The 18,857-nt window shown below is 36.0% G+C and overlaps 1 protein-coding gene across 3 annotated transcripts in view; it reads left to right on the plus strand.

The window, feature by feature from the left end:
• Positions 1-17,194, plus strand: part of sbf2 (SET binding factor 2) — a 288,988-nt gene extending 271,794 nt beyond the window's left edge. For all 3 annotated transcript variants that reach the window (XM_009303601.4, XM_009303602.4, XM_021478035.2), the window contains 7 exons: positions 295-422; positions 3,517-3,741; positions 7,220-7,327; positions 11,035-11,225; positions 12,771-12,858; positions 12,943-13,074; positions 16,004-17,194. In XM_009303601.4, coding sequence (XP_009301876.1) covers positions 295-422; positions 3,517-3,741; positions 7,220-7,327; positions 11,035-11,225; positions 12,771-12,858; positions 12,943-13,074; positions 16,004-16,102 — 971 coding nt within the window. In that variant the 3' untranslated portion in view covers positions 16,103-17,194. The remainder of the gene's footprint in view (positions 1-294; positions 423-3,516; positions 3,742-7,219; positions 7,328-11,034; positions 11,226-12,770; positions 12,859-12,942; positions 13,075-16,003) is intronic.
• Positions 17,195-18,857: the final 1,663 nt, after the last annotated feature.

Raw genomic sequence — 18,857 nt, forward strand, 5'->3', positions numbered from 1 at the left:
GCATATACGCTATAAAGCATTTACCGTTTTATCGCCACAATTACATCATTGTGCAAATGTTTTTCAGTTGTGTTTGTCAAATAAACTTAGGTTTGAATGGCTGTGCAGTGTTACAGCTGACACGTGCAGTCTTGCTTTACCTACCTGTAACAGCCCCGATGACCCTTGCAAGCACTTCTTTTAAGTGCTGCTAGTCTTATCAGTCCTGACTCTTGATATTAAGTTTCTCTCCTGATCGTGTTACTTTGTGTAATGTGTGATTAACAACTGTTTCTTTGTGTCTCCTCACTGAAGGCACATTGTTTGAGGACAAAGGAGAAAAGCAGTCCAAGAGAGGAATCTGTATCTGGGAGTGTATCAACCGAATGCACCGCAAGGGCCCTCTTTTCTTTAACTACCTGTACAGCCCATCAGAGACAGAGGTAAGGAGTGTGTGTTGTGTGTTGTGTGTTGTGTGTTGTGTGTTGTGTGTGTGTGTGTGTGTGTGTGTGTGTGTGTGTGTGTCCCAGACTGCTCTAATGGTCTAGATCAGAGCTTTCTCCTTCTAAACAAAAACACATATGTTTCTGCAGCCCACTACAATTTGTAAACGAACTTGCTTCTTGTGATGGGTTGGTCAGCAACTTAATCAGATGCAAAACAGTTAAGTGCCTTTATTACACGGCTGTCTGGAATACTCACTTCTGATTGGTCAGTCTCAACATTCCAGTGCATGTTATTCCCAGTTTACAACCTCTAAATAACACAGGCTCATCCAGGAACTTCGAACCTTCACCTTGGTTGTCGGTGAACACGTTCAAATCCATATACTTACGCCCACATCCATATGTATCTACTTGTCTGTCACACTGTTGTTTTTGACTGTTCTCGACTGTTTGGCGTCGTCTTGTGGATGAATATGTAGGTAGTCTATGCTTTGTTTGTAGTTCGTTTCGGTTCTGTCAACTTTGCATTTTTAACTGTTTGGCGCCATCTTGTGACTAAACAATGCGTAGGTTAGTGTATACTCCATCAGCTGTTTTCATTTCAGACAGCTTTACGTTTAATTATAGAATTAAGACTAGACCTGCAAGATGGATTTTTTTTTTTTTTTTTGGAACAGTGAAGTTTTACCATACTCTTGCACAACGAATTAGCCACTAAATCAAAGTTACGAACTGCTGTGAGATTACGTGGTGAATACAGGCTTTCTGCAGGTGTTTAAGACTTTTTAATTCAAACGGTTTAAAATGTCTTAATTTTAAAATATCTTAAATTTCAGGTCCTAAAATGTCTTAATTTTAAAATATCTTAAATTTCAGGTCTTAAAATGTCTTAATTTTAAAATATCTTAAATTTCAGGTCTTAACATGTCTTTATTTTAAAATGTCTTAAATTTTGGGTCTTAAAATGTCTCAAATAATTGTCTTAAAATGTCTTAATTTTAAAATATCTTAAATTTCAGGTCTTAAAATGTCTTAATTTTAAAATATTTTAAATTTCAGGTCTTAACATGTCTTTATTTTAAAATGTCTTAAATTTTGGGTCTTAAAATGTCTCAAATAATTGTCTTAAAATGTCTTAATTTTAAAATATCTTAAATTTTAGGTCTTAAAATGTCTTAATTTTAAAATATCTTAAATTTCAGGTCTTAAAATGTCTTAATTTTAAAATATCTTAAATTTTAGGTCTTAAAATGTTTTCATTTTAAAATGTCTTAAATTTTGGGTTTTAAATTCTCCTTATTTTAAAATGTCTTAAATTTCAGCCTTTAAATGCAATTTTTAGGCCTTAAGTCTTTAAATTCACTGGAATATGGTGTTGTAGGTCTTTAATCATTTTAAACAGGTCATCATTTTGCTTTGTCCATATAAAGCTATCTAATCGGGCCAACATCCATCCTGTCACCAAAAATCGATCTCAAGAATACTTTAAGCAAAAGTTACATTTATTAACTCTATTTACCAATATGGTTTAATTATCTTTCTCACAATAACATTTAAATGTTCTCCATGTATTTTTAGATTATGTATATGGTGAGGACACAGACCTGGACAGACCTGTTTGAGAGTGACTGCATTGTAACAATTCATTATTTATTTTTCGTTATTTAGTTATACATTAAATTATGTCTAGATATTTTTACATGTATTTCATGGTGTCTGCAGGGTCTTAAATGTCATAAAATGTATTTTAAAGCTATTAAAACTTGTCTTTTTGTAAAGAAAGTTTATGCTTATAAAAAATATATGTATATAACTAGAGTGTGCATGTTTTGACACATTATTTAAAGTACGTGGCTAAGAAATAACCAAATTTGAATTGAAATAGGGCAAGTAAAAAATTCCACTGGCCATTACAAAAAAATCTTCAGCATTTTAAAAGTCTGAAATTATATTCATGATGTTAAAAAGGTCTTAAAAAGTTACATTTGACTGGTGAAAACTGCAGAAACCCTGTATTAACAATGTTATTTCTGTTAATACCAGCTGGCCGCCACCCTGCAATAATGTCACGGCCCCTATGTTGAAAACCACTCTGCGCAGAGGTTATGTTGACTACTACTTTCAAACATGCTAATGCTTTGATTACGTTCACAATGAAGAGCAGTTCACCACTATTGCATGACTGGGAAAGCATATCTTCTCACTGGCGGTCATCCTCTGACACCGTTTCAAAATGGGAAAATCAGTTCACCCATACCCCAAACAAAAACATACTTGAAGTTTAGTGAGAGCAAAGGGCTTCCAGGGTTATTTCTTCTTTCTTCCCCATTCCTTTTTTGAACACTGGCTGCACATTGTAAACTTAAGACGTCTGTAGGGTTGGGAAAGAAGTCCCATGCTTCTTCTAATTAAGCTTATGCATGTTTTTTTTTTTTTTTTTTTTGCTGTTGTTTTGAGATGGCATGTAAAATAATGGGACGATTCCCGATAAATATAAGTGAATGAGGTTTTCTGACCTGCTCAAATGCAATTGTATCATGCCAATAGCTACTGTAGGTTTGTTTAGACATAAATTATACGTTTCTTATCGGATTAGTTTGCTTACTTGAATCTAAAAGAATTTGGTCACCAGTGCCGTCCTGTAGGGTTAGTTGGGCCCACTGGTTATGGCTGCACGATAACAGAAAAAATGACAATCACGATTAATGATGACAGTTATTCCTTTGTATATATATATAATACATATCCAAACTCCACACAGAAATGCCAACTGACCCAGCCAGGGCTCGAACCAGCGACCTTCTTGCTGTTAGGCGACAGTGCTAACCACTTAGCCACCATGTCGCCCGTTTTCTCAATTGGACTTAATACATCTTGTACATATACAAGATGTGTGTACTGTATGTTTACACATGTAAATACATATGAAAATGACTGGATTCATTCTTAAGGATAAAAAGTTGTATGTTAACACATATAATGGACAGGCAATGCCTAATTCTGTCAAAGGTTCCATATTAACTAATTGACATTGCACTGATGGCGTCTTTATAAAAAATCCAAACAATAGTTTCTGTCTTTTTCTTGGTAGCCGGTGTTGAAACCTCTGATTTCAATCCCCAATCTGACAACATGGGAGTTCTACACTGGGGAGACGCTGTCCACAGGCCCGTCCTATGACTGGTGCATGCTCACTGTGCGCTCACAGAGCATGGAGGAGTCCGACACCATCGCCACCACCAAGAGGAGGATCGTCTGGCCGTGTTACAGCAGCGTCAGCCGGGCACAGCCTGATGCCATATCCAAACTCTTAGCTGTAAGTCCATATGTCTTTGTTTTTTCTTCATTTAGCTGAACCAACGCTACGAAATTCCGACAACTGCAAGCTTTACTCTCATAATGAAATTAAAAGTGCTGCAGGAAGCGTTAAAATCACAGCCGATCATCCACTTGTTCCAAATCTGTAGGTATTGAAGAATGTTGAGAAAACGACAACTATGGATGCTTTCCTCCAACATTCTTCTAAATAACTTGTTTTGATTTCAACGGTCCCACTTTATATTAAGTGTCCGTAACTACTATTTACTTACATCAAAAAATAAATACAATGTACTTACTGTGTTTATAATGTATTAGAGAACACTTGTGGTGCTTTAGAGTTGGGATAGGGGTAGAGTTATGGACAGGTTTGGTGGTATGGGTAGGTTTAAGGGTGGGTTAAGATGTAAGGGATGGTCAACAGTGTATTTACAAATGTAATTACAAAAGTTAATTACAGATGTAATTACATACATGTATTTAATCAAGCACAAGTACACAGTAAATACATGTATTTACACAATAAGTAACAAACTATTAATTCCTATGTAAGTACATATTAGTTAAGGCCACTTAATATAAAGTGGGACCATTTCAACAGAAGAAATAATTTCGTTATAGTTAGATAGACATCATATAGTTAGATAGTTATATGTTATACGTTATACAACATTATATACAGGGCTTGACATTAACACCTGTCAAATGCTGGTAGATTTCAAATGTGGCAGGTTAGACAGACACCACCACTAGCCACTTTTTCTGGTTGAAAATTATTGTTTAAATTGCCAGAGCTGCCTCGTCCCTAAAGATTACAATTTTAGTTTAAGACCGTTTGTCAATATGCGTGCAAATCCGTTCTTAGAATCAAGAAGCAGCACGATTGATGAGTGTTCACGCGAGCAAAAGAAAGCAGGTGAATGCTGAACAAGAGGATGATCAGGCACACGGTGAGACACAGGCAATCCTCGCTCACTGACGACAGTGTCGCATGCATCAAAGCAGCTGAAACGAGTGCTTAAAAGCTCCCATTTCCTTTTGCAAAACAACCTGGAAATGCAACTGTGTGATCGTAATACTTGTCGATATTGCGATATGAAAATAAGGGATATGCCCACCATGATAAGGAACCCCCCCCTAATGGTCGGTAATATGTATTAAAAATATTATTAACAAAAGTAGAATAAATATATACATTAGCAGCAAATGCATTAGCAAAAAGTTCAGCTTATTAAAATTAATAGCTGATATAATGAAATGGAATCAAGCTATCAATCTCATTAGCCGTTTTTCCACTGTATAACGTACACATTCTGATTAAAGAGCAACAAATTAATCTCTCATTTATTAGTATATATATTTTTATTTCATTAAATAAGAGATGTCATTTTAAAAATGCACACATCTAACGTTATAATGAAAGCATTCGACTGCTTTCCTTTCTTTTTATGCTCATTTAAGACAAAATTAGTTGTGTTTGGAGAAAAAAACTACCAAAATCGACATCCTTATATGTTATTATTATTAATTATGTGTGTATGTGTCCGTTTACGCGTGTACAAAATCCGTTTGGGAAACAGCGTCTGTTTATCACTGTGGAGCGCATCAGCTGACAGTCATGTACCATTATATGACGTTTTGAGGATTGTATAGGCACCTGTAATCAAAAGGAAATGGAATCGCGCCGTTTTTAATATTTATTTATAAGTGTTTTCATTCCTAAACAAAGCGAAAGCACAGAAGACTCATGTTTTACAGCAAGGGGCGACCCCTGATGGTTCGGCGATATGGGTTGCGAATAAGGAGGCTCGGCTGTTCAGAGAAAGACTGAAAATACGGTAGAAATACGGGAAAATACCTTTACGGGATGATAGCAGGATAGAACAGTAAAATACGGGAGAATCCCTGGGTAAACAGGAGGGTTGACAGGTATGGCGATCGTTTCTCTTCGAAATAGATTGGGAAAAATTGGTGCTCCTGCACCCACAGTCCTGCTGCTTTAAACAGATCTCCAGATGTTTTATATGCAGCTGCTGTTGCTACTTTCGCTTTTACCGTTCTTTGAACAGATTATTTCTGAGCCTAGCATTAACCGTGTGCATGTGATCATTCTTTCACAATCACACACAATATTCTTAACCTGCTTTCTTTTGCTTGCAGTTATTTTTGTTAATATAGTTTATTTATCATCAGTTACAGTAACATTGCTTTAATAACAGATAACTCTCCATTTATCTATAGTTAGCTGATGATCATGGACCCTTAGCCTGGACAAACTACTGTGTATAGTTTTAGATAAATGAGAATATTTTTATTAAATATCAATAGTTTTTTTAAGAACATTTTTGTTGAATAAAAAGTTTATGTATACAGCTATATTTAGCTTGTTTTGACACATTCTTTAACATTTGTGGCAAAGAAATAATAAGTTTGGTGTGGCCTGAGAAAAAAAAAGGGTAAATCCTTAGTGTCGAGACCTAAAAAGTCATGTGAAATAAAAAAGAAGGCATGTGGACATACCACAAATATTTTAAAAATGGTCATTTTTAACATGCCAAAGTCAAATTTATGCATATAAAATATATTTTCCCAACAAAAATTTGTGGCTAGTAAAATTGGCAAGTGGCTAGTAACGTTGGAAAACTACTAACCACAATGGCTGGTGATCAAAAAAGTCAAGCACTGATTATTCATAACATATAATATGTTATAAATACTATACAGTAGGTGCGGAAAGTATTCAAATCTCCTTAAATGTTTTACTCTTTGTTATATTGCAACCATTTGCTTAAATCATTTAAGTTATTTTTCCCTCAATAATGTGCACACAGCACCCCATATTGACAGAAAAACACAATTGTTGACATTTTTGCAGATTTATTAAAAAAAGAAAAAACTGTAATATCACATGGTCCTAAGTATTCAGACCCTTTGCTCGGTATTAAGTAGAAGCACCCTGATCTAATACAGTCATGAGTCTTTTCGATTTGGACATCCTCTGCCTTTCATTCTTGCAAATCCGCTCCAGTTCTGTGAGCTAGGATGCTAAACGTTGGTGGACAGCCATTTTTAGGTCTCTCCAGAGATGCTCAATTGGGTTTAAGTCAGGGCTCAAGACAGTTCAAGAACAGTCACAGAGTTGTTGTGAAGCCTCTCATTTGAATGGTTGCAATATAACAGAGTGAAAATTTAAGGGGGTCTGAATACGTTCCGTACCCACGTTATGTATAATATAGAACTACCTGAGTGCGAGTAAATGGTGACGAAATGTAATTTTTATCTCTTTAATGGATTTGTCAGAGAGTCGGTGTTTGCTACCTTTTTAAACCACAATCAGTTTCTCCCAGTCAATGTTTGATTATAACTATGAAGAGATGTCAGTGTAGACGAGCCCTGAGGAAATGCTAAGGAAGCCGAACGAAAGCAAAGAGTATGGGTTTAATTGGAATCTGTATATTGGATCTTTGTGGTTGCAGGACATTGAGAAGCTAGAAGGAGAACAGGGACAGCACTCTGAACCCTGGCACACCACTCTGGAGAAAGCGATAGACGGCATCCAGGAAGACCTCAAACAGGAGGGCAATGTGAGTGCTGTATGGTAAATGTGTACACATCTAGTTGAAGTCAGAATTATTAGCCCCCTTTTGATTTTATTTTTCTCTTTTAAATATTTCCCAAATGATTTTTAACAGAGCAAGGAAAATTTCACAGTATGTCTGATAATATTTTTTCTTCTGGAGAAAGTCTTATTTGTTTTATTTTGGCTAGAATAAAAGCAGTTTTTAATTTTTTAAAACCCATTTTTGGGACAAAATTATTAGCCCCTTTAAGCTATTTTTATTCCGATAATCTACAGAACAAACCATCGCTATACAATAACTGGCCTAATTACCCTAACCTGCCTAGTTAACCTAAATAACCTAGTTAAGCCTTCAAATGTCACTTTAAGCTGAATAAAAGTGTTTTGAAAAATACCAAGTAAAATATTATTTACTGTAATCATGGCAAAGATAAAATAAATCAGTTATTAAAAATGAGTTTTTAAAACTATTATACAGGGGCACTAATAATTCAGGGGGGCTAATAATTTTGACTTCAGCTGTATGCCTGTTTCACATCACACACACACAAACAATGCAGTTTTAACAGCCCATATTAACATTTCTGTAGTCACAGTAAATGTCAGAATTAATGAATCTGTTGTGATAAAAAAAAAAAAATCTTCACACAATGATGTAATGATGAACAGTTCTCATCTTTCTTCAAATAAAAAAAAAGGAAATATTGTGTCAATTAAATTGATCCTGAACAGAGGCTGGCAGAATGTCAAGGATATGAACACAATACACACACAGGAGTATGGGAAAGCTGACTAATGTGCGCCAGGCATTGGAACCAGCATACAATAGAGGAATTAACAACCTACGTCACACATGACGTCACACTGGCTCCCGGTTGCAAAAAGAGACCGGTTGGAATAGCAAACATGTTGTGTTTTGCTGTAGTATGCCAAAGTCTAAAAATAGAAAACTTAACTTTTACCGTACACCACACTGCTTTTAATGCCAACCGCAGATGTCTTTGGCTAAAAGGGAGCTGAATGGAGTGAGAACCGAATTACAAATGCTGGACTCTGCTGTCCTCATGTTATATCAGGTAGTTCATGCTATGCTGAATTATACACATCACTCATTTTTGATTGCAGCAATGATTTCAACAAAAACAGTTAAATATGGTGAATTAAACTGCAGACACTGAATGCTAAGAATGAAATGTAAAAGTGTAAGTTCACATACCCTGCATCGGATTCTATTCCCTCACTGTAATTGCTTGCGCTCCCGTTTTTACTGCAACCTCGCTGCCTGCGCATCTTGAATGTTTACAAACATGGTAATTCGTCCAACATCCACAACCATCTGTCTTTATATTCTGTTCTTTGTTTGTCATAATGTACTCTGTATATTAATGTCACACAGCATTCTAGATTCTGGCTCTCACTTCTACATGTAAAAAAATATTTGTGTTGTTTGTTCAAACAACTTATTTAAAATGAGCTAAAACAACACAATTCTTGAGTTTTTTCTCTTTTTTTTTTGAAGGACAACTTCATTTTTTTTGTTTAATCTACTAAAAATTGTAAAAAAAAAAAATAATAATAATAAATAAATAATAAAAATAAAAAACATTCATTTAACTTAACCTATTAGCCAGCACTCAGCACTTTACACCTACCTAACTTTAAAAAGTAACAGTCCTTGACCCCAGTGAGCAGCAAATAAAAATTAGGTATCATTGGAAAGGAGACACTTTTAGCCACGATAGTCCATCTATCTAGTTTTAACGATAAAAAATAAGGTTATACATGCAAAACTAATGAGAAACAAAAATTCTACTGTGTTCAGTATTTGTTTTGTCATTTACAAACAAAGGACAGCATTCTTGTAATAGCCGAGAAAAAATACTGTATGTCTTGAAAGCCAAGTGTCTTCTTGTCCGAGTCTTCAATTTGTGAAACAGTGACTGTGATTTGTCGAAACACCTCTCAAAATGCTTGCTATAGATGCGAATAATTGGGAAAAAAATTGTTTTGTTCTGATTTTAAAGTTTTGGAGTTTTTTGAAGTTTTGGAGGCAGTGTGTATATGCGTTTGAACGACCTGAGGTCGATTTTATTTATTAACATGCAAAAATGTCAGATGTAATTGCAGGGGCGCCCCCAAGGGGTGGCCAGGGGTGGCCACGGCCACCCTTGTGTAAACTCTGGCCACCCCTGTGGCCACCCCAATATGATAGTTGCTGATATTATTAATTTAAATGTATTTACTTAAATTCACAATACTTCAATAAATAAATTAATAAATAAAATGCAGCCACTAAATTATTGTGGATTGATCAGCGCCACTGACGAAGCTGATTCACTGAGATTGCACACTTTTTATTAAGAAATTATTATTTTTGAAATGAGAAAGTTGTGTTTCATCTGATTGAAAACCACAAATCCAAAATAAATAACTAGATACATTTTGAAATCTGCTTTTCAAAATTTTGTTGGGTTTTGTTTGGTTTATTAATTCATTAATTAATCATATTCATTATTCATAATTCATTAATGTTAGACATGGCATATATTGTATGTTGTACAAGAAATAACTTACCGGAAAGAGGTTTTAGACTAAATATTGATTTTTATTTGGTTTGCACTTGTACTTGCGGAATAAATTACAATATTTCAAGAGTAATTATTGGAATTCATTAAAACTTCATTATTTATTTTACCAAAAACAAAAATATAACATTACTCCTTATTCACAATATATACACAATTCATAATTTTTTTGTGTGCCACCACAAGATTTGTTGTGGCCTTACTTGGCCACCCCTAAGAAAATTTTCTGGGGGCGCCACTGTGTAATTGTGCTATGAGCATAACATTGAATCTAGAGCATTTAATGAGTTTTATTTTATCCAAAACTGCAACTTTTGATAATTCAGCAATTAAACCGAAGCAGACGAAGGATTTCATCCAAACTAAAAGATATAGGTATAACTAAAAGATAAAGACTTCCTCCAGAATAAAAACAGTATAACAAATGCCCTTGGTCTGTTTAAATTCACTTGGGTAATATTTGTTAATGATTTAGGGCTAAAAATTTGCGCTGTATGTCAACTGTATGCATGAAAAGTCTGTCAGCAAAAACAAAACCGCGATCTTTACCAGAGGAACACTTTTTAGTTCCTGGAGCTATTGGTAGCCTTTAAAGCCAACAACAATTCTCAGATCCTGCAGTTTGAACACACCAAAAATTGAGTAAAGGCTCTTGGGCTGCATGATATTGGAAAAATCTGACATTGTGATATTTTGTTTTGCTGCAATATGAATACAATTTCACCCCATGATGTGAATAGCTCCATTTGGAAAGATTTCCTCCTTTCAGATCGACTCAGATAATCAAGTCATTTTTTTACGCAGTGCATCTCCATACATTATTAAAAATGTACAAGCGAAAATAAATAAATCAACAGTGCTTTATGGTTTTCCAACAGTATTCAAGTGCAGATGAACTATCAAACGTAAAACAACACGGTCATCATTGTGTAAATAATGTAAAAATAATCATACCTCTTCATCTTTAATAAATAGTCAAATCCTGCGATGTGATTATTACAGACAAACATGTTAGGATATCGATGCTGAAAGATAAATTGTTCAGCCCTAGTACAAGCATTAAAAAGTAGCAAAGTGATTTATTCCTAATGTCCTGACCTCATCTGCTGTACGTTTAATTTCGCAGCTGCGGAAACAGTCATTGTCCATCTCTGGATTGGTCCCCACATCTAACCTGCAGGCCTATCAGAGACGCTCCATGCTACACCTGCCCGACGGCGGCCTTGGAGAGGACAATAGCCCTGCTGCAGTCAACGGTGTTCATCGACGCGCAGCCACGCTCTACAATCAGTTTACCCCGAAGAATGAAGACAATAGGTAACTATTAAGGCTGCATTATATATTTGAATCTGCTGTTTATGAAAGTGTGAGAACCCTGAATGTTATATTACTATAAATATTGCAAAGCCATCGTATATTTTATATATAAATATCGTATGGGTGCAATTCCAAGTCTGCCTCACTCAGGTGAGTGGGCTTGACAAACCACCTGTAGTTACACTCCTCTCTCTATAAAAAAAAAAACACTCATCTTCCTTACTCTAGCGCTTTATTCTCTGAGCACAAACAGTTCCTGTGCAGAACTAGAACTTCTTGTGTGTATTGCCTCTTATTGTTGAATCGCTAAATGCCTCCTCAATTGTACAGTAAGTCGCTTTGGACAAAAGTGTCTGCTAAGTGTAAATGTTATGTAAATATTAGTGCTGTCAAAATTAGCATGTTAACGCACACAATTAATTTGAAATATTGAACGCGTTTAAAAATTAACGCAATTAACGCAGTTGCTGTTTGTTTTTTCATGTTGTGGTCGACGTGTTCAACATGCAAAGAAATTTGGATAAGACCAAGGAAGCACTTAAGAAGGAAAGTTTTAGTATAAAACAATGTCGCATCACCAGGCTATCCATCGTTTCCTCCAGAGTTTATTTAATTTCGTATGTTTCATTTTTGAAACTTTCGACTTTTGTTTTAACGGAATTTGATACTACACTCAGCATTTCGGGACTTGGTGGTCGTTTAAGGTAATCAAAAATCGCTGTTTACATGATAGACTCTTAATAAGAGTATCATATTAATCATATTAAAAGTGGAGTATTGATGTCCACGTAAATGTATCAGTGAAAGTGCCAGATGATGTCGCAAGCTGTCAAAGACAGCGCATTCATCTGCCTTTAAGTTGATTCCCTGAGCCCTCAAATGTTTCATTAAGTTTGACGTGTTTCCCCCTTAAACGAAACTTTTGTAAAGCGTCTGCTTCACGTTGCTGTGTCAGAATCCTTGGTGAAGTATAGCCATACTTTAGAAAGCTTAGTTTAAGCAAATTTGATGAACTTAATCATGCGTGTTGAATCTGAAGGGAGTCGCTCCCAGAGTTTCCGATAACGCCGTTCGTATCTTTCAAAGTTGTTTTAATGTTTATAGTTGGTGTGACCAAACAGCACTAACATGCTTGTGTTTTTATTTCTGTAGTAAATATGGCTGTCAAGCCAGGATCTTGATGGTTTATTGTGGGTGTGTTGTTTACATGAAGAAATCTGTTACAAGTTAAACAAAAATTCTAATAAACAATTATATTTTGAATTTAAATAGTTTTTGTCTTGCGTTTAAATAAATTTTACATTTGAATAGCCAAAATGACAAGTTTCAGTCTTTTAAATGTGATTAATCATGATTAATTGCAAAAAAAAGTGTGATTGATTAGTTCATTCCTTTAATCGATTGACAGCACTAGTAAATATATATTATGAATATAGTATGAATATCACATTTTAACAGTATCCTGCATGCAGCCCTAGAAACTATGACAGAATACAGCTTTGAAACTGACAAAGTAAACAAGCCATCAATTCATTATTTGTGTAGATCATTTGAGGGAATCCTGTACAAGCGAGGAGCGTTACTTAAAGCTTGGAAAGCTAGATGGTTCGTTCTGGACACAACAAAGCATCAGGTCAGTGGTTTATTACCTTTTTTTTTTACTTGAGCTTCATTCCTGCATGTACTTGTTATTGATTATCAGTGACTCTGTCTGTAGCTGAGGTATTACGAGACGGATGAGGACACAAGCTGCCGTGGCTTTATTGACCTTGCCGATGTGGAATCTGTCCTGATTGCCGCACCAACCATAGGAGCCCCCAAACACATCAGCGAAAAGGCTTTCTTCGATGTAAGTATTTCACCCTCGTCACAAGCCATCACAGTGATAAGGGCTACGAACATTACCCTCAAACGTGACTTTAGGTGCCGTTTTCAGTAATGCGTTTTTAATTTTGAAATACATACTGTAAGTTTTGTTTACACTTTTTATAGTTTACACTGGATCGTATGGCTACGTTTGATTTTTTTGTTTGTTTTTTTAATTTCAGTCTGCCATTTTCACTGAACATATCGTATACTAAACCGTGACCCTAAAACCATTATACGAACCAAACTGCGAGCTATTGCTGCATCCCTATTAGTCACATGGTTTATGTCATCGGTTCCCAAAAGGGGGTTCCTGGCCCACAAGGGGGCCTCAGCGAGAAAACAACCATGTTGCCTTAGTTAATTTTAACATTAGTTAACATTAACAGTTAAATGAATCTTTAATTAAACATACCTGCACTTAAATATACACTAACCTGCACATTATTCAGTCACAAGATGGCGCCAAACAATCAAAAACGCAAAGCTGACAGAAACAGAACCAGCTGAATAAAGCATATACTAACCTACATATTATTCATTCACATGATGGCTCAAAACAGTCAAAAACACAGCATGACAGACAAGCAGATACACATGAATGTGGATGTAAGTACATTACCTGACAAAAGTCTTGTCGTCGATCCCAGTTGTAAGAGCAACAAATCATAACTTGACTTCTAGTTGATCATTTGGAATAGTGGCAGAAGGTGGATTTTTCAGATGAATCATCTGTTGAGCTGCATCCCCATCATCACAAATACTGCAGAAGACCTACTGGAACCCGCATGGACACAAGATTCCCACAGATATCAGTCAAGTTTGGTGAAGGAAAAATCATGGTTTGGGGTTACATTCAGTAAGGGGGTGTGCGAGAGATTGGCAGTGCGGATGGCAACATCATCAGCCTGAGTTATCAAGACATTTGTGCTGCACATTACAAACCACCGGAGAGGGGAAATTTTTCAGCAGGATAGCGCTGCTCCTCATACTTCAGCCTCCACATCAAAGTTCCTGAAAGCAAAGAAGGTCAAGGTGCTCCAGGGTTGGCCAGCCCAGTCACCAGATATAAACATGAGTGAGCATGTCTGGGGTAAGATGAAGGAGGCATTGAAGATGAATCCAAAGAATCTTGATGAACTCTGGGAGTCCTGCAGGAACGCTTTCTTTGCCATTCCAGATGACTTTAATAATAAGTGATTTGAGTCATTGCAGAGATGTATGGATGCAGTCCTCCAAGCTCATGATGGAGTCATACACAATATCCATTCTGTTTCCACTGCAGCATGACTTTATATTCTATACTGTTCATTATTTCTATTAAGTGACAAGACTTTTGTCCAAGCAAAGTCAGACCTTACTGTCCTAATCAAATAATAAAAAATCAAGCCATGATCATTATTTATTTTGGTAAAATAAGTGTAATCTAGAGGCCTTTGCCTTTCATATTAGCCACTTCTGATACCAAATGATCAGCTAGAAATCAATCTATCTATCCATTACGGATGCTCATAATAATTGATTACCCGTTAACCGAAAGGGTGTGTTTGTAACAGATTAATGGTATCAGTTAAACGATTAAAAATATGATTTTATATATTTTTAGTTTGGCTGCAAAAGGGGCTGATTGAATGTGCTTTTTGCGTTAAGAGGGGCATCTTTTGAATAGTTTACTAAAAGCCGCAATTGTTTTGCAAGTGGCTCATCCCAGAGCAACAGTTTGTGTTGTCAAGACAACTACAGAGAACTTTTAAAGACGTAGGAGAGACTAGTGCTCGCTTTTTCAAGATATCCAGAGCTGTATGAATTTACAAATCTTGAATATCACAATAGTATTAAATATTACAATTGTTACAACATAGACGGCAACACTCTTGCATAATCAATACCCAGCTGGTTCAGTCGTTTCATAGTGACATAAAATAGAGGGCCGCGCCTTTTTTCCTTGCCAGCATAAAAAGAGCGAGGTGCCCCTCATGTTTTTGGAATGGAAAATCACGTTTGCTGTGATCAGACATATTTGTTAACTTGTGGGACGATAACGTATGACCCCACGCGCCTGATGACATATTTGCTAAAGAAGCAAAATGGAAAAAGAATATTGCTGTTTGATACAGACGAGTTGATGCCAAACCAGCGCTGATGATCGCCTCCTAGATCTGCGTTCAACACAACAAATATGCTTTAGCTTTCATTTTACTGCTTATAAAGCATGTATGCACATTAATGCAATATCATATTTAAACAACAAAACTGTTAACATATGCGCGCATTGTCACTGTCTTTTCATCATGCAGCGCGCACACTTGAAACACGAGTAAGAGGAAATATCAAGACATAATCTTTAAAATAATGATTTCTGTTAAAAATGTAAAGGTTTTGTGATATAATAATAACAGCGGGGCATTAAATAAATGCATATTTTCCGTGGAGTGAGCGATTTGAGGAAGTCTGCAATTTTTATTTGACGGAAGTAAAAAACAAATGATTGGGAAAAAAACAACCTATATGCTGGTTCTTAAAAAGGATCAGTCAGTGTTTTCGTTTTGTTCTCTAAATGAATTTTTGAAGTGAAAATAATTCAGGGCAGGCCTATTTATTTATTAATTTTATTTATTTTCTGTTTTTCTATGCCGTTGAAAAGAAAAAGATCCTCTGTTGTTATGTTCTGTTGTTAATATGCTAGCATGTTAAAATAAATCAGTATTTTAAAATGCAAAATTTTATGTGTCAGACTGATAGACACGTCAATTTGTTTAAAAAAAAAAAATAATAATTAAATTGTATAAATTGTTGACCAGTTAACCGTTAATAACCGATTAACTAGCTGCGTTTGTCAGTTAGCAAATTAACCGAAATGAGCATCTCTACTATCCATCCACCCATCTATCTCTCTCTCTCTCTCTCCGCAGCTGAAGACCAATAAACGGGTGTACAACTTCTGTGCAGCGGATGCGCCGAGCGCTCAGCTGTGGATTGATAAGATCCAGAGCTGCATCTCAGACGCCTGAAGCCCCTCCCTGGGTTTCACAGCACCACCTCTCACTGTGCAATTAGTAGGAGCGTAGTAAAGCCTTCAGTGCCTGTTGAAAAAACCCAAAAGACTGGTAAGAAACACTGCAGTGGAGAACTTCAACAAGGAGCTGCGTTTACTGTGCTCAAAAACAACGAAACAAGCACTGCTTAAAACGACGCAACGCACTACACTTGCTGAACTAACTGCAACATGCGAAATAAGTCAAAAAGCAATAGCACAAATCTTTAAACTCGGGGGTCAAGAAGCGTTCCTAATAAATAAATAAATACTGTTGCTGCTGATAGATTTGCAAAACGACTACCAAAATCTGACGACTATATTTCGGACGATGCACAATGTGTTAAAAGCAATTGATTTGCACTTAAAGATATGCACTCAGTACTGGTTTTTACTAGCTAGAACAACTAGGCATTACATTTTAACTACATATATAAACGCTTGGAGCAGACGACTCTAATGTGCAAAGTATTGTTTTTTAATATATATATTTGCAACATTGGTTCAGTGTGAATGTTCTGCTCGTGCATAAGAGTTACGTTGTTTTGTAAGTTATTTTTTAATACGTTAAAAGCATCAAGTGCGTGTTTTTGTGTGTGTGTGTGTGTTGAATGGAGAGATGGATGTACATATTTTACAGTTGCAGCTTTTTATACTCTGCTGAAATATGTCTTTCTAACCTTTTATTCTAACTTGAAGTAAACACTCATATTTATACTTAAAGATTACAGATCATTTACGGACCAAGCGAAGCACTTCCTGCCAGAGATGGTTATTAATAAGCCGTCGTGCTTGAAATGAAGGGAAGAACACTATATTTGTCTGTTCTCGGTGTGATGTTGATGGCTTTATGAGGCACTAAGGTTTTAACTGTTTTGATGGTGTGTCTGTAAGAATTTAAAAGCAAAAAACTACAAGTAAATCAGACAAGATGTCTGTTACTAAAATGATGTTACTGTATGTACAATACGTTGTGGTGCCACTAATGTTTTTTTTTTGGTTTGTTTACTGATTTTTGCTTATTTTATTTGAACTTTTTGCTGTTATTTGAAATAAATTTTGAAATCCACTTTTTAGACTGTTTGGAGTTTTTTTTTCAACCCAGGCTCATTCTGAAAACGTACCACTATATACGTTTGTGTATATACTTTTTTTTTTTTGTCGTTTTTTGTTTTAGCGAATCCACCAGAGGCCGCTGTGTACGCTTTTTGAGATGTCAAATTTCTCTCGCAAGTGTCATTCACGCCTGCAGTTCTTGCGTAAATTCACCAGAGGGCACTGTCCACTGACTGACCGATTAACTCACCCACCCTCCTCCTTCCCTAAACCCAACCGATAGTGTTTTAAAAGCACCGATTGAGCCGCCCACTCCCTTTTCTTAGCCCAACCAATTGTTTTTAAAAAGCAATCCAAAAATAGGAAGCCCTTGCCAGATTTTTTCCACGTTTCAGATTTTACCACATTCTCATCCTGTTACTTACTTGTTTAATTATTTTTTGGCTTCTGATTTTGTCTTACCTGCTTTCTGGAACCGTTCTTCGCCAGACTCAAACCCTGTATTCGTGGTCAACTGCTCTCTGCGTCTCAAGTCCACCAACGTACATGGTGAGTTACTGGACAAACTGGTAACAGCGGAAAAGCCGTCCTTACGGAGTTAAGCGGTCAGCTGGTGAGTGCAAAAAGGAACGAGGCCATAACCACCCTGTACATTCATTTTAGAGATGAAATGCAGCCATACGTACATTTATCTATCTATCTATCTATCTATCTATCTATCTATCTATCTATCTATCTATCTATCTATCTATCTATCTATCTATCTATCTATCTATCTATCTATCTATCTATCTATCTATCTATCTATCTATCTATCTATCTATCTATCTATCTATCTATCTATCTATCTATCTATCTATCTATCTATCATCTATCTATACATCCATCCATCCAATCTACCTATCCATCCATCCATCTATCTATCCATCCATCCATCTATCTATCCATCCATCCATCCATCCATATATCTCTCTAATCTACCCATCCATCCATCTATATATCCATCCATCCATCCATCTTTCTAATCTACCTATCCATCCATCTATCTATCCATCCATCCATCCATCTATCTCTCTAATCTACCCATCCGTCTGTCTGTCTGTCTGTCTGTCTGTCTATCTATCTATCTATCTATCTATCTATCTATCTATCTATCTATCTATCTATCTATCTATCTATCTATCCATCTATACATCTATCTATACATCCATACATCCAACCATCCATCCATCCATCCATCCATCCATCCATCCATCTATCTATCTATCTATCTATCTATCTATCTATCTATCTATCTATCTATCTATCTATCTATCTATCTATCTATCTATCTATCTATCTATCTATCTATCTATCTATCTATCTAATCTACCCATCCATACATCCATCCATCCATCCATCCATCCATCAATTCATCCATCCATCTATATATCCATCCATCCATCCATCCATCCATCCATCCATCCATCCATCCATCCATCCATCCATCCATCCATCCATCCATCCATCCATCCATCCATCCATCCATCCATCTATCTATCTATCTATCTATCTATCTATCTCTCTAATCTACCCATCCATCCATCCATCCATCAATTCATCCATCCATCTATATATCCATCCATCCATCCATCCATCTTTCTAATCTACCTATCCATCTATCTATCCATCCATCC

Source organism: Danio rerio, chromosome 7 (assembly GCF_049306965.1).
Source record: "Danio rerio strain Tuebingen ecotype United States chromosome 7, GRCz12tu, whole genome shotgun sequence".
In the NCBI taxonomy this organism is placed as follows: domain Eukaryota; kingdom Metazoa; phylum Chordata; class Actinopteri; order Cypriniformes; family Danionidae; genus Danio; species Danio rerio.